At 46.9% G+C, this 20551-nt stretch overlaps 2 protein-coding genes across 4 annotated transcripts in view; both read right to left on the reverse strand.

Annotated features, from left to right (window-relative positions):
- The window catches only part of ARHGAP19 (Rho GTPase activating protein 19), an 82313-nt gene extending 73880 nt beyond the window's left edge, over positions 1-8433 (reverse strand). For 2 of the 3 annotated variants that reach the window (XM_082406538.1, XM_082406537.1), the window contains exons 1-2: positions 8326-8433; positions 6010-6113 (exon numbers count right to left, since the gene is read on the reverse strand). In XM_082406538.1, the coding sequence (XP_082262664.1) occupies positions 6010-6077 (68 nt within the window). In that variant the 5' untranslated portion in view covers positions 6078-6113; positions 8326-8433. Of the gene's footprint in view, positions 1-6009; positions 6120-8325 lie in introns of those variants that run through there. The other variant, XM_082406541.1, reaches the window with a different exon arrangement.
- FRAT2 (FRAT regulator of WNT signaling pathway 2) lies at positions 7548-10190 on the reverse strand. Its single transcript, XM_082406593.1, has one exon. It carries the CDS (start codon positions 9641-9643, stop codon positions 8951-8953), a length of 693 nt encoding a protein of 230 aa, XP_082262719.1. The 5' UTR covers positions 9644-10190; the 3' UTR covers positions 7548-8950.
- Between the last annotated feature and the right edge of the window lie 10361 nt (positions 10191-20551).

Consider the following 20551-nt stretch of genomic DNA (forward strand, 5'->3'; position numbering starts at 1 on the left):
GCCTTAGAGCCTTCTGGATTACTAGTCAGTGCTGGAGAAGCTCCTTCTGTATTAGCAAAGGACATCAGATCAGTCAGTCACTTCAGACTGGGAGGCTTATCACTTTTTTCTTTCTACTATGGTCATTAAGTGGACTTGTTCCACAAGGTGGCCCTTTAGGCTGGGGCAGCTCTTGGTTAGGGACTGCTCAGGATGCAAACCTGCAGTGGGAAAGCCGACTGGGAGGGTATGGAAGGACTCCTCTCCTCTCTTTGTCCTTGGCACGTTCACTCCCATTCTCTCCCTAAGCAGTGATGGAGCAGCCCATCTCTGTCCCTCCTGTTCTCAGTTACTTTAGTCTGTTTCCTCCAGGAAGGAGCCATGCTGGCAACAGGATATCCAGGGTTCAAGTCCCCTTATTAAATGGGGACCTTGGACAAGTTGTTCAACCTCTGTTGAGCTTCGGTTTCCTCATCCGTACAACAGATGAGACATGAGATGATGAGAAAAAGGTTCCTTGTGACTGGCACATCCTGGAGATGAATAGTCCAGTCCCTACCCCTTCCTTCCCAGGACTGTCCCTTGGTAGCCAATCGACTGGGTCCTCGGTTTCTCATAAAACAAGGGCATGCTGTGATCCCACAAGTGCTTTCTGGATTGAGTGCTGTATGATTTAGAGACCTGATTTTCTAACTCCCTTTTGGACTCAATGCCTGTTGTTTATACCTCCCCATTCTCTCTCTTCAAATACACACACAGACCCTGATGGTCTCTGAGAAGTACCTCCAGAACACACCAAGCCAGCCATTTCCCACAACCTGCCCAGGAAGGGTTGTGGAAGACTCAGTCCAGTGCCACCCAGCAAAGGAATGGTGACTATGGAAGCTCTAACACAAACTGAGGAAGGGGGGCCTCTAACAATGCAATGGGCTACCACCTCTGGGCTCTGAGCAAAAGGAAAGTGGTCAGGTGCTGACTTCCCCTGGCATTGGAGGAGCCCTGAGGTCCTCACTTCTTAGATGAGGTGGGATTTCCTGGAGGTCAAAGAGTTAGGAGAAATCCAGGGCCAAGTTGGCCATGATTCAATGCCACTGCCCCAAACGTGCTGGCTTCTTGTAATGATTGGTTAAGGCTAGACTCAACCATAGGGTTCATGTAATACAACCCCCTCCTTCAAAAAGGAAGACTGGAGAAAACTAATGCCTACTATGAGGTGCTTTAACTGCACTATAACCCAGTAACCATCACAGGGTGTAAACCATCCATCTTTAAAAATCCTGCAAGATCTTACTAGTCACCCCCAAGACATCTTTTGGAATAAGTCAGGGTTTACATTAATGATTTTTAAAAGTTACTAGACCATTTTTCCTTGGTGGTCCAGTGGCTAAGACTCTGTGCCCCCAGGAACTAGATCCCACATGCCGCAACTAAGAATCCGCATGCCACAACTAAAGATCCCGTGTGCTGCAACTAAGACCTAGTGCAGCCAAATAAATAAATATTTTTTAAAAAAAGCTATTAGACCATTTTATAGGTGGAAAAATATTCCAGGAAGGGGGCAGTGCAGAGTGATCTACAAAGTCATTTACGAAGTCAAAGGCCTAACAGAACCTAGAACCCAGGTCTCTAGTCATCCAGCTCAGGCCTCTTTCCAGTAGCCTGATACCATCATACATAGTCCAATATTGTTCACTGCAGAAGTCCACACATATACTACAATGTAAACAATATCCCTGCAGTTGTCCAACATGATGATCTTGCCATTGGAACCCTGGAAAACCATGCCCCAGATCCCTAGGCTGAGCTAGGGAAAGCCAGGTATGTGGTAACCATTTTCTCATGTTCAGCATCCTATGAAGACAGCTGGCCACAGAAAATGGCCTGGGTAAGATAAAAGACCAAAGCTATAAACTCAATGAAAAAAATACTAAATAAACTAAAACATGGAAATTGACAAATACGTGATTTGGAGAAAAGAATGCCACACCTCACAAAGAACTCCAAAGTCTGCCACCCCAAGATTTCATTCTAAATTAGGCATAAATGCTACAATATTTGAATTCTATTTTACCCTTTTTTGCTCTTTCCTTTTCCAGCTCAGAAGCAGAAATATGGAGTGCACATCAGACACCACTTTCCTATCCAGCAAAGCCTGTGTCAAACCCTGTGATCCCTACCTTCCAATCAGGAAAGAGTTACCCTGGCAACCAAATTACTAACTCACTCAACTAGCTCCCCCCTCTTCCACTGATGCTCAGTAATCACAGAATGTCAGCCCCGGGAGAGCTCAGCCTTCAGTGGTCTAGTGCTACCGCCTCATTTAGAGATGGAAGCACAGGGAGGTTTCCACTCTGAGGTGCACTCCATTTGAACACCAGGAAGGCTGGTGCAGACAAAGCAGCAAAACTCTCCCATGCAGCGCTTCCTCCTGGTATTCCATCATAACTGAAGGGAAAACAAATGACCTGCCCATAACAATGTGTCCCAGGAGGTGTAATAGATAAGAGCACGGGCTCTGCAGGCAGCCCTGCATTGTTAGCTGTGTGATTTGGGACAGGATCCTTAACCTCAATAATCTCAATTAACTCACCTGCTAAATGGGGATAAGAATAGCACCTACCTTGAAGAATTCGGTGAAGGTGAAATTAGATCATGTATGAGAAGCCAAATAGCCAATAAACACTCATAAAACAAAACATCATTCCCGGAAGCTACTGCATTAAGGCCACTAATTTAAGTCTTTTGTGGAAAATCCTGCCTTTTATTGACTTCTTCAATCTGTTTCTTAAAAGGCATAAACCTGTTTGCTCTGAAGATAAGACGTTTCTTAAACATGCACCCCTGTTGTATAAAGTGCTAAGGGAAGTGTAGAAAAGGGAATAATCAGTCTAGAAGAGGTTTAATCAGAAAAGGGTGGAGGTCCCCTTCAAGCCAAACCTTAAAAACAGCTCAGGACTGGGACTCGTAGAGTAGGGGCAGCAGGAATATCACAAAGGGGAGGGTTTGTGGGGAGGGCATTCTGAAGCCACAGCTCTTAACTCCCCCATTCCTATCAGAAATCCTTCTAAATCAAATTCAGTGCTCAGCTGTAGGTCTTCATGCCTGCCCTGTCCACTCCCATCTATAAGTTGTACTGAGAAAATTGTGCAGTTTCTTGGCAGGAGGTGATCTTCAAGTTCATTTTGTTCTCACTCTTCATTTTATTTACTGTCATTATAGGGTTATCTCAGGGGCTCATATGCGAACGTCTTCTTTTCTGAAAGAGTTTAGGCACCAGGTGATAAGGGTCTCAGCGCAAAAAGACAGAAAAAGACAAGAAGGGACACATTTCGAAAAGAAAACCCATAGTCCTCAGTACAGTACCAGGTAGCTGTTAAAATGCAGGCTCTGGAGCCAGACTGCCTAGGTCGCAATCCCAGCTCTTTCCTTTAAAGCTCCTTCCTGTGACCTTGGGCAGGTTACTTCACCTCTCTCACCTCCCGTTCCTTGTCCGTCAAGTCTGATAATAATAAAGTTCCTGCCTCATCAGGTTGTGAGGATTCATTGAGCTAATGCTAGTAAAAATGCTTAGGCCACTGCCTGAAACATAGGTGCATTTAGTAACGACACCTGGGTATTGGCATTTAGTAAATATTTGCAGAGCAAACAAACGGGCAACTTCAACAGACTTGTGGAGGCTAAGAGAGTGCTTGGGGCACAGATGATGAATTGTGGTGCCTAGAGGAGAGGATGGGAAAGGAGGGACAGCAACTAAAAAGGGAAAACAGAACCAAAGGAAGGGAGCTTCCCTGGTGGCGCAGTGGTTGAGAATCTGCCTGCTAATGCAGGGGACATGGGTTCGAGCCCTGGTCTGGAAAGATCCCACATGCCGCGGAGCAGCTAGGCCCGTGAGCCACAACTACTGAGCCTGCGCGTCTGGAGCCTGTGTTCCGCAACGAGAGAGGCGATAGTGAGAGGCCTGCGCACTGCGATGAAGAGTGGCCCCTGCTTGCCGCAACTAGAGAAAGCCCTCACACAGAAACGAAGACCCAACACAGCCAAAAATAAATAAATAAATTAAAAAAAAAAAAAAAGAACCAAAGGAAGGTTTGCTCAAGCAGGAGAGACCTGTGCTCATCCCACTGTGGATGGAGGACAGTGGCAAAGGGTGGAATTGAAGGGAAGATGCTATAAAGGATAAGGCTCCTAGAGGTTGCACAAAGGGATGGGGCGCTCAGTCTGGGTAGGTTTGAAGGGCAGGACTCAGGGAGACCTTAGAGGTGGATGTCCCCTGTGACAGCACTCTAAGTCACAAACTGTCCTACCACAGGGAGGCCGGGACCAGTTGGCTGTTGAAACAACTTTGTATAACCCTTCATGCCTGAGATGGCTGGGTATGTTTTTGTGTGAAGGAGTCCTTCTCTGTACCTTATGCTACAATAGAATGAAATCTAAATCTGATACCAAAGGGTTTATTAACTGCTCCACTTTATCAATTAACTGACTCACAGGAGGTAAAATTCACCGCCCCCAATTGATAGGCTGTTCAGGGAGTTTGTTTGACTTATTGATTTGGGTGGGTTAAAAAAGAATCACAAGCTGGTTATCATCTTGTTACCTTTGCCCTGCCTTTTGCCCGTTTCTTTTTTTACTGTCTAAATTAGATTCGGTTTCCTAGGTTTTCCTGAAAATCCTCCCCAGACACCGGAGTCATAATCACCTTTCTCCAAATGCACCATAAATAGTTCTTCTCTTCAGCTGGGTTAAGCAGGGCAAGAACTCACAGTGCAGATGTTCCAAACACACTGCTTCATGGTGCTGATAAAGAGAAGTTGAATAACTTCAGGATTATAGAAAGACAGTGAAAGTCACTGAGCAAGCTCTGATTCCATATACCCTGGACCTGACCTCGGAGGGTATATATAGTGATCACATAGCTATAGCTCTGCATTTGTGTGTGTGCACCTGTGCATGTATGTAGACACACATACCCAACCACCCCTTACAGTTCACCCTTCAGCCTCCCTTGGCTTCTCTGGGTTCTACTCTTGGTCTTTGTAAAGTGCTTAGCACAGAGCCTGGCACATGGTAAGTGCTACGTACGTTGGCTAGTGTTTTTCCTTCCCAACTGACAGCATCTCCCAGGCTCCGTCCACCCCTCTTAGCCCTAACTGCCAAATCTTTATCTTCAGCCCTGATCTCTCTTCCAACTCCTAATCACTTAGGAGGCACCAGGCTGCGGTCCCTGTAACTTCCCACATGAAACTCCTAATCAACCCCCTCCCTGACCACACACACTCACACAACCAACCAGCTTCTTGCAACTTCCCTATTACTCTTGTCCTTCTGAACTCAAGACTTGCAGAATGTTACCAGGGAAACCTAGGCCTCGGATCCTTCAGAAGATGGAGTTGTCTCAACTCTGCCCATGCCCATGTCCTCAGTTCTGTGCCCATCCACTCCAAGGGACTAGGGATATCCCAGCCACAATCATCCCTGGGCCAAGTACTAGGAATGGGCTATCCCAAGCCGCAACACCTTGGAAATGGCCAATGCCTCCTTTGCACAGACACTTTCCCAGGCCCAGGACTCTGCTCTCTACAGCCTTTGCAAACAGCTGATCGGTAGCTGGGGCTGAGGTTCATGAAGAAATGTGTGGGTAGGCTCAGACAGGAGGTAAGAGGTTCAGCTTAAGAGCCATGAGTTCAGATCCTGTTCGACCTCTCCTACCTCTCCCCATTGTAAAGAGTGAAGGGCCATCTTGTAAAAGGTGCCTACCAGAGTTCCTGCCCAAACAGGGCTCAGTCCCCTTTCCCTCTCTCTACCTTGCTTCTCAGCTCCTGAAGATCTTCAGGTCCTGTCAGTCTACAGTCACCACTCTAATTTCATTCCTGAGTGCTGTCCTGGCCATGCTGCAGACCCAGAAGACAGCTGCATTGGGTGAGACCTCACCATCTTGGCCCTATGCCCTCATCTTACAGACTTGAGGTTCTAAAAAAAGCAGCCATCTACCATTTGTTATCTGTGCCTCTCTTATGCAATTCCTATTACCTTATGTGAAGGTCTTGGCCCCAAACCTGCTCATGGGTTCTTCCAGGATGTATGAAACCCTGTCTCATCCCGGATCCCCAGCGCCTTGCACATATGTGGCTGGCCTGCAAGAAAAGTTTGAAAATGGTGATGCCGTTGTGTTGAGGCATTTATTGGGTCAAGGTTTTTGTGGGATGCTCTTGAGAACTTTAATAAATCCAACATGGGAGAAAACGGTGTCAAGAAAGTCTCATGGAGGTGGTACAGTATGACTGGAAGCTCTGGTTGAGGAAAGCAGGAGAAACCAGAGCCACACTGCCTGGGTTCAAATCCCAGCTCCTTAACTTAAAAGGTGGTGATTTCAGGCAAATCACTTAATCTCCTGGGTCTCGGTGTCCTCATTTATAAAATGAAGAAAACAGTGCCTACCTCATGACGAATAAAGCCATGACATAATGAGATGATTTAAAACACCCAGAACAGTACCTGGCACGTGTGTCAAGTGCCAACCCCCGGAATGATGACAGCAGACAGACCATTTGGAAGGTGTGTGGAGGTGGCCTTCTGGAAGTTCAGGAAAAGGGACTTATATGATACAGAAGCAAAAGAGGTGGCAGTGACTTGTGCTCACAGTGGAAAGGAAAGGGTGGCTGAAGTGTTAGGGCACGTGGGGCACGTTGAAGGGGCAGATGGGGGCCACTGAAGGAAGAAGGGCCAGTGGTGGCAGCAAGAATCAGCAGCTGTCATTTTTTAAGCCCTTAAGTGTCCCAGACACCTCAGGTCCTCGTTTTACCCTCCCAACCAACCTATTATTGTTTTATACATGAAAGAGGCAAACGCACGGAGCTGTGACTTGCCTACTATGACACAGCTGCTGAGCAGCGGGGCTGAGTCAAACTGAGCCACTGAGCATTAGCCTTCCCCTGCAGCCCGTGTGAGAAGGTGCTGGGCAGGACAGGTGCCCCTGGGGCTGGTTAGCAGAGCTGGGCTGTACCAAGAAAGGCTTCCTTGTGGGAAAGGGCCCCAAGCCTGGGGAAGATAAGACTGAGGGCAGAACCAGGAGAGCCACTTATTTAACTGAACCCCCATCTGCTCAAAACACCCCATTTTACAACTACCAAATACACTGCTATAAAACCCTATTGTCCTTTCCCTAGGCCACAGCTCAAGACTGGGTCAGTCTCAAAGGAGAAAATAGGCAGGCTCTGTCTATACCCTCCCCATTCTTCAAACACAAAAAAATCAGAAAATTCCCCTCCCTCCACCCTCCTCCAGATACAGCAAATCACTTGGCCTCTGCCCTCCAGCCTAGAAAGTTTCTGGACTATGTTCTTATTCCACAAAGGGCGTGAAATCCCACCTAGCATGTTTTTAAAAACCTGGACTGAATTTTCTGATCTTGTGGAACACTGACCCAGAAGCACTCATCGACTGCAGCTCCACCGGTCTCCATCTCACATCTCGACCCCCAAGTCCCCTCTCCATCACGACTTCATTATGAAACGTGTCCCCTCTGTGCTTTTCTTTCCCCCACCTTCCACCAAAAAGCCAAAGTATGCTCCAAAACAAAAACCAAATTTATTCAGCAGACACTTTAATTAAGAAATCCTATAAATCAGGACCACCACAATTTCAGACACTCCGGTGCGAAGTGTACGTCAATAGCTACATCTGGAGGATGAACAAGCCATTGAATCTTTTTAAAAAATTAGTTTAGCTCCTTTACAGTTTGGGGGTGGCACCTTACTTAAAGCGCCGTCAAGTTTTATACGGGTAAAGCCTGGGGTTTCTCCTCTTGGAGAGTCCCATTTAAAAAACGGTTTCGGTCACTCACAAAGAGCTGGTGGCAGAAGGAAACTGAGGGGTGAAGACCCACGAAAGCTCAGGCCTATGGCTCCACAGAGGGCCAGAACAGAGCAGAAAAACAGCGGGGGTCTCATCCATGCAGTGAAGACATCAGAAAGGGTGGAATAAGAAAGGCCAGCCGGGAGGACAGGAGAGAGACGTAAGACATTGTTTATGCCTGTTTCTGAGAAAGCTCATGGCACCGCCAAGAGTGGCCTCCCGGGAGGAGGAGGAGGAGTTCTGGACAGAAGGAGAGCACAGAGGAAAACAAATAACTCTCCTCACACAGCCCTCTCCACCTGTGTGTCCTCTGGAGACTCTAGGAGGTGGCGAAGCACAGACAGGGCTCTTCTTGGAGCAAGAGAAAGAAAAGACACAGGGGTCAGTTAGCTCTCCCAGGAAGCCCACAGCCTTCCGTCCAAGCACACCGTGACCTTGAAACACAGGTGGCAAGGTCAAGTCATTTAAAAGTCCACATCCACCTCGACCCACCTGCAAAATTCTCCACCTCCCTGCCCCCGACAACTGGAGTTCACATCTCCCACCTCGACCCGTCACCGATGACGTGGGAGAAAGGGGTCGGGCGATGCCAACCCACCCACCACCAAGCTTTTACATTCTTCTTCCCTCCGGAATTTCTTTGCACAGCAATTGTAGCACCATTTTCACTAAGTTCCTCCACCGGAAAATAAAATGTATTCGCATCATCAGTTTTCAAGTATTGTTACAAAGCCCTCGCGATTCTCGCCCCTTGGAGCCGTATCTTTAAACAATCCAAGCACACGACACCCCCAAGGGTTAAGTCAGGTACAAGTTGATGCAAATAGCTGCCATAGTTCTCCCAGTTTTATCCCAGGTTCCCGTCCCCGAGGTGGCCGGGGAAATTCTCACGCGACACGGACGCGCCCTGGCCCGTGCATTTCTCCACGCTTAAGTTTTCGCCGACAGCCTCGCCGGGGCGGCTAACTTCTCGGCTTGAGGTCTCTCCCCACGCGCCTCCTTGCAGCCTAGGCGGTCGCTCCCAGGACGGCAACGGCGGCTTCAGCTCAAGGTTGGGGAAGGCACAGGACGCCGTTGGGTCCCCGCAGCGGCTTCTTCCTCCTCCAAGGGCCCTGGGTCAGTGCAAGGCGCCGGAGGGCTGAAGGGCGACAGGGTCCGGTCGGCTGCGGCTGCCCCCGGGTCCGGGGGGTGCCGCGGGGCCCGTGGCTGCTACCGCGGCGACGGCTCGCTGGAGCCTCCGCACGGCCTCCTTGATGAGGTTCCCCGAGAGCACCAGCTGCTGCAGGAGCCTGTGCGGGTCGTCGTCGTTGGCGCGCGCCCCGGCTGGGGGCCATCGTCGCTGTTGCAGGCGGCGGGAGGCGACAGCGCCCCGCAGCCATCCTCGCCGGCACGGCCCGGGCAGCGCGCTGGGGCTTGCGGCGAGCTCTGCCACAAAGTAGGGCGCAGCCCGGCCCCGCACCCGGCCGCGGTCCCCGAGGGCGCAGCGCAGGGCCCCCGGGGGCGCTGGACCCCCAGTCTCGGCCGAGGCGGGCGGCAGAAGCAACGGCAGAGCCGGGGCTCGGGCCTTGTCCGCCCGCACCACCGCCGGGGGTCGAGGGGGCTGCAGTGGCAGCCCCGGGGGCGCGCACGGGGAGGCAGGGCGGTCCTGCGCCGCGTCCAGCTGCAGCGTCTCGCCAATCTGGGCCACCAGCCGGTCCACCTCGCCCGAGCCGCCCAGAGTCACCGACTGTTCCAGCAGGAGGAAGCTGTCCTCCTCCTCCTCCTCCTCTTCCTCGCCGGCTTCCTCTTCCTCCTCCCTCCGGCACGGCATGGCCCCCCGCGCGGGCACCCGGAGCTCTGCGGGAGTCGCCGGCGGCTCGGCTGCCCCCGGGGCTCGGTGGGCCGCGGCGGAGCCGGGCGCGGTGCTGAGGCCGAAGCCGGAGCCGGGGCGGACGCGGAAGCCGGAGCCCGCCAGGCACTCTCGCCGCGCGCCAGCAGCCGCGGGAGCCGGAATCCTACCGGCTCGGGTTGATTTGTAAACAATGGGTGACGTTACCGCCGGGTCCTACCACCGCGCCGGGGCGGGGGGGACAAGCGAGGAGGTGGCGCAGCGCGGGCCTTCACGGGCAGCGCAGGGCCGCGGCCGGAGCCTTCTTGTGTCTGCGCTGGGTGTCTGCGTAGGAGGGGATCCGGGGCATGGGGAGAGCTTCGTACTTCCCTGGCCGGATGAGCAGCACAGGACTATGAAGACTCTGAGGTGGCCACGATTGGATTCTCCCACTCACGGACACACCCCCCCCACACACCCAACCACTAGTCCTCCGACTCTTCCTCCCTCCCCACGTGTCAGCAAGACTTGGGCGGCCCTGCTCCCCCTCCCGCGCACCCGCAGTCACCCGGGCCCGGGAGTGGTGGGGGAGGGGCGGGCCCTGCGACCAGCTGGCTTGGGAGGGGTGGGGCTGGGGAAATTGGGGGCGGGGAGGGGGACTCCGCAATGGAGGGCGGAATCGCCCTGAGGTGGAGTCTCGGAGCCTTCTCCCTCCGCCTAGTCCTCAAGCGCTACGGCCCAGCGCGAGAGAAAGACGCGCCACCGCCTGGCCAAAGAAGAGCTGACTTTGTTCATTAAAAAAAAAAAGCCGCGCGGCCAAAAAAAAAGATTTAAATAGAAATATAGGGCGATGAAAAAAAACTCTCCAATTATAGGATTCAAACATGGTTCACATATTAAAAGTTTTTCTTTTCCAGCCTTTTTCTATAAAAGTGTTATACAAACAGCCACTCGTATACAACGTTATACACTTTTCCACTAGCATTATCCCGTAAACGGTGTTCGTGTTATTGCATGCGCTTTGAGAACATATAATGATTACGCAAGTTTCCATTAAGTGGCTGTACCATAACTTACTAAATAATTACTTTAACGTTTGCGGTTTACCTAATTTCACCGTTGTAAATAAGTGCGTGACTAACATTTTTGTGCGTAAAACTTTTTCCGTGTTGATTCTTTCCTAAGAACATATTCCCAGGAATGGAAATTCAGGTCAAAGGATATGGATATTTTAAGGTTTCTGATAAATGTACCAAATTGCTTTCCAACAGTTGGGTAAATTTACTCTCTCATCATTCATGTGTATTTACTCTCATCATTCATGTGTATCGCCTTCACTAGTATTAATACTTGAGTATTATAGTTATTTTTCTGATTTTGTAGGTGAAATGGATCTCATTTCAGTATTTATTTCTTTGCCTTTAGTCAGGTAGAGTAGTTTTCTAAATCTTTGTTAACCAACTGTACTTCCTTTTTTTGTGAATAGTTCTTTAATAAGTTTTTCCTATTGATTTTCTCTTTTGTATTTTCATGACTCCTCTACATGCCAAAAGTTAACTCTTTTCTTTCATATTTTGCTGTGAATATTTCTTCGGTTTTTGTTGGCCCTGTGGAGTTTTTTTTTTTTTCACTAAAACTTAAACTTTAATATAGTCAAATCTACATAAACTACCTTCCTTTGAAACTTCTAACACAATGCTAAAGTTAGTCTTCTTGGCTCCAGAAAGTTATTAAATATTACGTTCTATTTTCCTGAGATTTTTCTGGTGCCTTGATTTTTTTCAAATCCATCTGGATTCACTTCGGTCACTGGTGCAGGGAGATGATACGATTTTTTTCCCACCACAGAGCTCGTCAGGCAGGGCTGTAGTTCTTCTTCAGGACAGAGGTGTTTGGGCACTGTAAACACAAGCTGTGCCCTGAGGAGCTCCCAGCTGCTGGTTAAGCCGAAGGTTGTAAGGACTGGGTGGGGCTGGGAATATTATGATCAGTCTGTGTGCGAAGTCAAGAAAAACCTTGAACAGGTTGTACCAAGACCTAAAGAGATCCTTGTCTCATTCCTGCCGCGTCTGGGTGTGTGGCTCCTGGCAAATCAGTTTACAAGTGAAAACACATGTAAAATGGAAAAAAATAATCCCAGCCCTGCCTCCCTTTGAGGATTGCTTTCAGGATCAAATGAGATAATGGGAGCAGGCTTTGTCAGGCATTACACAAATGTAACGTGGGATTAGGTCCAATGGTTTACTAACAGAGGCCTGGCTTAATTCCAGCGATTCCCTGAGGGAATCAGCTAATAAATTCATGATAAAGTTTCTCCCTTACAGCCCACTAAGTAAAACGTACCCCCAAGGCATTACTTCCTTGAACCTGCCTGGTCCCTGAATTCTGCCTCGGGACCACCCTGACCTGGGATTGATTAAGGCCTTCTTGAAGTCAGCCCAAAGGCTCCCAAATCCCAAGGTGTGACCCCCTACAACTAGTTCTGCAGGTTTTGCTGACAGATCCTTTCCCAACAAGCAGCCTTCCTCCTGCATCTCTGTGGAGGGCTCTTCACACGCTTTACTGATGAGGACTGGAAGCCATTCCCCCCAGAGAGAGTGATTTTCATTTTCATTCTGATGGTACTTACTGGAGAATTTCAAGGGGAATGAAAATTAGGGGAGGGCTTATGGATTTCAGCAGAGTTAAATGGTAATTTTTTTTTTCTCCTCTCTGTAAGATGATGCCTGCCTGTAAGTAGAGAAAAGCAGTTTTATGCTCCATTGACTTTAAACATTAATGGAGCTGGTGTAGCTATTGTCTCTAACCCAGCATCCCTGGAAGTCGTTTTTGTTTTCTTGTCAGGGCAATTCCCATAGTGCTCTTAGTACTATAGGAAATGGAGCTGAGATGGCATTCTCTTAAAAATCTTCCCTTTGTAATGTTGCTTTTGTGTGGAGATTGCTATGTAAATATGCTGGGACTTGGATATTATACTATTCATTATAAAGATGAATTCATTACAGAAGACCAACTCCATTTTCTGGGGGCACTTCTCTGGAGAGCTCTGAGAGAAGAAAGTGCTGTGCTGGACCAGTGGGAGGCAGAGAAATGCCCAGGATTAGGAATCAAAATACAAGATGCTAGAGAGGCTCAGATGCAATTAAAAGTAATGAGAGGGTATCAGAAAGGGAAGCGATGGGAGCTGTGTGCCTGGCACGCTGGCCGCCTGCCTGGAAAGAGACATGGAGCGTATTCAGCATCACCCGTGGAAGGACACAGAATTCAAGGATTTTCTGAATTTGTTTGGACTGCATTGAAATTCTTCGCAAGGAGTCTGCTTTCCACCTGGACTTTGTTTTCAGTAACCTGTACTCAGAGAAACCAGCGGGGATGAAGAGATAGACTCTAGGCTTGGAATTCCACCTGCATCCAGCCATGTCATCCTTCTGTGCCTCACATCCTGAATCTGTAAAATGGAGGGTGATCCCTTCTTTACAAAATTGTTATATTACATAAGAATATGTATGGGAAGACTTATCACATGACCTTGGCGGGAGTGATGTTGGAGTGAAGCTCTGAGAAGCAGAAATAGTCTTAGTGATGTGTAAGCCTTAAAAAAGGGGAATTCTATGCTGTGATCCATGAACAGATGAATAAACAAACTGGGGTATAGCCATGCAATGGAATATTACTCAGCCATAAAAAGAAATGAAGTGGCGATGTGCTACAACATGATGCTCGAAAACATTATGTTAAGTGAGAGAAACCAGAAACACAAGGTCATGCATGTATTGGGATTCCACTTACAGGAAATATCCAGAATAGGTAAACCCATAAAGGCAGAAAGTAGATTGGTGGTTGCTTAGTTCTGGGGAGCGAGAATGGTGGCGGCGGGGGGATGACTGCTATAGGGTACGAGGTTTCCTTTTGGAGTGTTGAAAATGTTTTGGAGCTTGATAGCGGTGGTGGTTGCACAGTGCTGTGGGTGTACTAAATGTCACTGAATTGTACACTTTAAAATGGCTAATTTTATGCTATGTGAATTTCACCTCAGTAAGAAAAATTCTATGCTGTATCTGGTATTTGATCTAGTTCTTTCTTTTTCTATAATTGTAACGGCAATGTATTTGGGGATATGAAGTCATCGCATCTTCACCATGCTTCCAATGCAGGTCGCCGCTCTTTTTCGACTTTGAAGTCACATTGAAGATGTCAGATCAGCTGATTCCCTCACTCCTGTTGCATGATTTTCTGGCCAAGGTGAACTGGGTCATTGTCTTCCCTCAGTAAGGAAGCAAAGGCTAGTCCAGAGGCAGCCAGGGGACCACGGTGGGCCTGATAAATATCTTCAGTCATCCTTCCCATCCCAAAGTTTTCTTCTGGTTACCTACCTCTCTCCTTTGTGCTAACGGTGTTGGTTGGGAAAGTGGATACAGTACAGTGCCTAAAGGGAAAGGGGTTATTATTAATAAAATTATGACCTAGGTAATCATGATTAGAATTTGCCTTGGACAAAACTGTAGGTTCAGATCACAGATCAGTGGTCGCCAAAGGTTAAGTTGGTGGAGGGGAGGCTGTGACTACAAAGACGAGCACGGGAATTTTGGAGGGCCGTGGGGGGGCGATGGAACTGCTCAGTGTCCTGATGGTGGTAATGGTTACACACATCTACACAGGTGTTAAAACTCAGAACTGTACACCCAAACAACAAAACAAACTGTAAACACACACACCATGTATTAATTATGGTGGCAGATGCATGGGTGTATATATTTGTCGAAACTCAATGGACACTTCGGACTTCCCTGGTGGTCCAGTGGTAAAGAATCTGTCCTGCAATGCAGGGGACGCGGGTTGGATCCCTGGTCAGGGAACTAAGATCCCACATGCCGTGGGGCAACTGAGCCTGCGTGCCACAACTACTGAGTCCACGCGCCTCAACTAGAGAGCCCATGTGCCGCAAACTACAGAGCCCACACGCCCTGGAGCCCTTGTGCCACAACTAGAGAGAAGCCCATGCCACGATGAAATATCCCACATGCCGCAACTAAGACCCGACGCAGCCAAAAAAATAAATTAAATAAATATTTTTAAAACCCTTAAAACAACTCAATGGACACTTAAAATGGGTAAATTAATTATATGTGAAATATAACCGCAATAAAGTTGATTTTCAAAAATTCACCTTGGTGGGGGGCTTCCCTGGTGGCGCAGTGGTTAGGAATCCGCCTGCCAATGCAGGGGACATGGGTTTGATCCCTGCTCTGGGAAGATCCCACATGTCGCAGAGTAACTAAGCCCACAAACCACAACTACTGACCCCATGTGCCACAACTACTGAAGCCCGCGCGCCTAGAGCCCGTGCTCCGCAACAAGAGAAGCCACCGCAATGAGAAGCCCGTGCACAACAACAAAGAGTAGCCCCCGCTCACCGCAACTAGAGAAAACGCACGCACAGCAACGAAGACCCAACACAGCCAAAAATAAATAAATAAATAAATAAATATTTAAAAAATTGCCTTGGAACATGAAAGACATATGCCCTATAAATTCTCTATAAATCACATCATATTGGAAAGTAGGAAAGATGACAAATGGGCTGCTGGTTGTGTGACAGACCAGGCCTCATGGGGCGAGGGAAGTCCTGGCAGGGTCACCACAGTCTGGAGCTCAGCTTGGGAGGCTGTAACCTCCCCCCATTCGCTTCAAGTAGGCCATTCTGGATTTTCCTCCTGGAGTAGCTTTGCTTACAGTTTCTTGGGGGAGGGAAGGCACAGGTGAGTCCGGCATCTATAGACCCTGACACACAAGTGCACTGAGGCCTTCTCTTTCCTGCTTCAGACTCCTGCAGGCAAACACCAGACCTGCTTGGAGACAGTGCTGGTCTCCTCTGCAGAAAAAGCACATGACTTCATTTGGGAAAACATTAGCCCATTTGGAAATACAGACTTGAGAACATTGTCTAAATTCATTCTTACCCGTCACAGGCCTGTGTCCCTAGGTCCAGCGAGCTGTCCAGGGCCCACAGCCTTCTGGCCCTGGCCAACTTTAGAGGGGGCACCACGTTGGGAGTTGGGTGACTTGGGTAGTAGTCTTGGTTCCTCCAGTACCTGGATGCTGGGGACAGCAGTCCCAGCTCTGGGCCTCATGGTCCCATTTGCAAAGCAAGGGATTTGAACTCAACTCCTGAAGGCTGCCCTGGCTCTAGGATGCTGCGTGAGCAGCTCGGCTGTGATATCCAGGCCCATAATCTCTAACCCTTCCTCGTAGTACTCCTGCAAAATTAGGATGGCCAGCAGCTAGTGCTGAAAAAACTGACAAGGTCATTGGGAGACTTTGTGCTTTTTACTCTGTTCCCAATTCTGTAAAATGGACATAATATAACCATCTAATTTAGGAGCTGTTCTCAGCAGAGAAGGAGGAGCCAGCTGCACCTGGTGCTCAGCTGGACAGCCCCAAGTAAACCACGGCCCCTCCTTCTTAATCCAGGCTCTGTGAATGCACACTTTTAGAAACCTATTAGCCTTGATTTGGGGTTCATTCTTTTCTCTCTACTACTATGTGGTGGGTTTTTTTTGTTTTTTTTTTTTTTACTATGTGGTTTTAATATTTTCTTTTCTAGCAGTCCTGCCATATATTTGGGTTTTATTATATAAATCTGTGGATACAGATGGACTATACATTTAAGTAAAAAAAAAGTGCTGTCTCCCCCAAAGAACAAACAAACCTTCAAGGTTAAATTAGATAAGAATTTAGGTAATAATTCCTAACATTTATCTGTAGTTATTATTGTGCCATGTACTGAGCTTAATACCTTACACATACATTTTATTTTATCCTCAAAACAAATGTGTGAGTTAGATATGATCATCTCTATAATATAATATAGAGATCTATAATATAGAGAGGATATTCTCTCTAGGGAAACTGAGGCACAGAGGAGTAAAGTAACCAGCCCAAGTTTACACAGCTAGCAAGTGGGGGACTGGCCTTTGGGTGACCCACCATCCCAATTTGCCTGGGACTCTCCTGGTTTTAGCCCTGAAAGTCTGCTGTCCTGGGAAATTGCCCTAATCTCCGGCCAACCAGGATAGCTGGTCGCCATAGCTCAGTGGTCCTCAACGTTGGGGGCAACGTTGCTCCTTAAGGGACGTTCTGCAATGGTAGTTGTTATAGAAATGGTAGTTATTACTATTTGTATTACTATTACTACCACATATAATTTTTTAACTTCTCATCCTCCCTCTTCTTACCACCACGATATCCCTACAAAAGTATTATCAGCTCTACCAAACCACTTCCCATGCTTGCAGGAGGAGGAAGGGTGTTGATTGGGAGTACCCAAAGTGAAAGGCACCTACTTTTACTTTTTTAAAACTCTTTTTTTCCCTTACTTTTGGAGCAATTCTTTATTCTTTATTTATTTATATTTTTTGGCCGCACTGCGCAGCACGTGGGATCTTAGTTCCCCGACCAGGGATCAAACCCACGCCCCTGCATGGGAAGTGCAGAGTCTTAACCACTGGACTGCCAGGGAAGTCCCTACTTTTAAAAAACTTTTTAACCAGAACCCACTTTTCTGGCTCAGCCAGTGTTTAATGAGAGCTCCGAGCCTGCCCCATCCCATGCAGCTTTCAGCCAGGAGAAGAAGGCTGGCTGTGGAGCAAGAGCAAAGGCAGCTGAATACATCAGTGAGTAACCCCCCCCCACCCCCCCGAACTGCTGCTGCTGTGTCTTGTGCTTCCTTCCAAACCTGGATCCTCAAAGGGGCCTTTCCTATTCTCTTTTCTGAAAAATGAGAGCACATTGTAAATAAAATCGTTTCAAAGCATGGTTGCTTAGTGGTTTCTACACAAAGGGAAAATCCTCTAAAAGGTAAACAGCCCCACCAAATGTAAGGTAGGAACTTTGGGGACCAAGGGTCCTTAACTAGTGGCCCCTGTCCTATAGAAGTAGCTCTAAGCCTCAAAAAGTTGAACAGAAATACTATATGATCCAGCAATTCCACTTCTGGGTATATAACCCAAATTGAAAGAATTGACAGCACCACCTTCATAGCAGCGTTATTCTCAATAGCCAAAGATAGAAATAACCCAAATGTCCATCCAGATTTATGAATGGATAAACAAATGTGATATAGTCATACAATGGACTATCATTCCTCCATAAAAAGGAAGGGAATTCTGACACATACGACAACATGCATGAACCTTGAGGACAGTATGCTAAGTGAAATAAACCAGTCACAAAAGAATAAATATTGCATGATTCCACTTATATGAAATACCTAAAGTAGTCAAATTCATAGGAACCAAAAGTAAGACAAAAAGGGGCTGGGGGAGCGGAGGAATGGGAGTTGTTTAATGGGTATGGAATTTCAGTTTGGGAAGATGAAAACGTTCTGGAGATGGACCGTGGTGATGGTTGCACAACAATGGGAATGTACTTAATGCTACTGAACTGTACACTTAAAATGGCTAAAATGGTAAATTTTGTGCTATGTATATTTTATCACAATGAAAGAAGAAGTACCAGTTGCCTGGAAAAAGGAAAAAAAAAAGACAGACAATAACAAGTGTTGGCAAAGATGTGGAGAAATTGGAGCCCTTATACATTGCTGATGGGAATGTGAAATACTGCAACAGTTTGACAGTTCCTCAAAAAGTTAAACATGGCCTTAGCACATGACCCAGCAATTCCACTCCTGGGCGTATATCCGAGAGAACTGAAAGCACATGTCCATACAAACACTTGCACAAAAATATTCATAGCAACATTATTCATAGCAGCCAAAAAATAGAAACAACCCAAATGTCCATCAACTGATGAATGAATAAACAAAATATGGTATATCCATACATGGAATGTTATTTAGCCTTAAAAAGGAATGAAGTACTGATACATGCTACAACGTGGATAAAACTTGAGAGCATTATGCTCAATGGAAGAAGCCAGACACAAAAAGCCACGTGTTATATCATGCCATTTATATAAAATGTCCAGAATTGGCAAATCCATAGAGACAGAAAGTAGATTTCCAGGGGATGGGGGAAGGGAAGCAGGGCATGAGGAATGACTGCTTAATGGGTATAGGTTTTCTTTTTGGGGTGGTGGAAATGTTCTGGAATTAGTGGTGACAGTTGTAAAACATTGAATTGTGTGCTTTAAAAAGGTGACTTTGGGGAACTCCCTGGTGGTCCAGTGGTTAGGACACCGTGCTTTCAGTGCTGGTCTGGGAACTAAGATCCCACAAGCTGCAGGGTGTGGAAAGAAAGAAAGAAAGAAAGAGAGAGAGAGAAGAAAGAAAGAAAGAAAGGAAAGAAAGAAAGAAAGAAGGAAAGAAAGAAAGAAAGAGAAAGAAAGAAAGAAAGAAAGAAAGAAAAAGAAAGAAAGAAAGAAAGAAAGAAAAAGAAAGAAAGGAAGGAAGAAAGGAAACAGTCTGGCAGTTTCTTAAGAGGTTAAACATAAACTTAGCATATGACCCAGGAATTCCAATCCTAAGACTCTATCAAGAGACATGGAAACAAGTCCATAAAAAGGCTTGGGCGTGAATGTTCCTAGCAGTGTTAGTCATAATAACCCAAAGGTGGAAACAATTCAAATGCCTATCAACTGGTGAATGGATAAACACAATGTGTGTATACCCATATACTGGAATACTATTCAGCAATAAAAAGAAATGAACTACTGAATCATGCTAAAACATGGAGGAACCTCAAAAACACTATGTTAAGTCAAAGAAGAACTATGTTAAGCCAGATGCAAAACACTACATATTACTTGATTCCATTTATGTGAAATATCCAGAAGAGGCAAATTTACAGAGACAGAAAGCAGACCAGCCCGGGGTTGTGGATGGGAGCAGAGAGTAACAACAAAGGGGCACAAGGGAAATGTTGGGGGTGATGGCAATGTTCTAAAACTGGAGGTTGGTGATAAATTATATTAAAAATCATAGAACTGTACATTTACAGTGGGTGAATTTTATGGTATATAAATTATATATCAATAAAGCAGTTAAACGTTGCTTTAAGGAAATTTATTGTCAATAAAGGAAAACTCCAGAGCTGTGGTCCCCAGCCACACAGGGCTATTCAGCACTTGAAATGTAGCTAGTCTGAATTGAGATGTGCTGTTTAGTGTAAAATACACACTGGATGGGCTTCCCTGGTGGCGCAGTGGTTAAGAATCCGCCTGCCAATTCAGAGGACACGGGTTCGAGCCCTGGTCCAGGAAGATCCCACATGCCGCGGAGCCACTAAGCTCGTGCGCCACAACTACTGAGCCTGCACTCTAGAGCCTGCACGCCACAATTACTGAGCCCATGTGCCACAACTACTGAAGCCTGTGCACCTAGAGCCTGTGCTCCGCAACAAGAGAAGCCACCGCAATGAGAAGCCTGTGCACCGCAGCGAAGAGCAGCCCCCGCTCGCCATGACTAGAGAAAGCCCGCACGCAGCAACGAAGACCCAACGCAGCCAAAAATAATTAAATAAAATAAATAAATTTAAAAAAAAATACACACTGGATTTCATAGACTTAGCATCAATAACAGAATGTAAGCTATTCATTAATAATTGTTTACATTATTACATGTTAAATGATATTTGGATATATTAGGTTAAATAAAATATATTACTAAAATTAATTTCACCTTTTTTTTCTTTTTAAACGTGGCTACTAGAAAATTTTCATAGGTGACTTGCATTATATTTCTGTTGGTCAGTGCTGCTCTAGAAGCAGGTCTAGCTTCAGATGAACCTTGATCTAGCAGCTTAACAATGTCACTAAAGACCTTATTTCTTTCGTTTGCTCTTCCATGGCTTTGGTTTCATCCTGTAGCTAGCTACTCTCAGTGTTGCAGCCAGCAACTCTTAGAGGGACATGCTTCTTCACCCAAGAGTAGAGAGTCTGTGTATCAGAATCTTT

This window comes from Balaenoptera borealis (genome assembly GCF_965194805.1).
Source record: "Balaenoptera borealis genome assembly, chromosome: 10".
Lineage (NCBI taxonomy): Eukaryota > Metazoa > Chordata > Mammalia > Artiodactyla > Balaenopteridae > Balaenoptera > Balaenoptera borealis.

Bases quoted from the DNA above. Each gene is read 5' to 3' on its own strand.
- FRAT2 (XM_082406593.1), bottom strand. From the start codon at position 9,643: ATGCCGTGCCGGAGGGAGGAGGAAGAGGAAGCCGGCGAGGAAGAGGAG.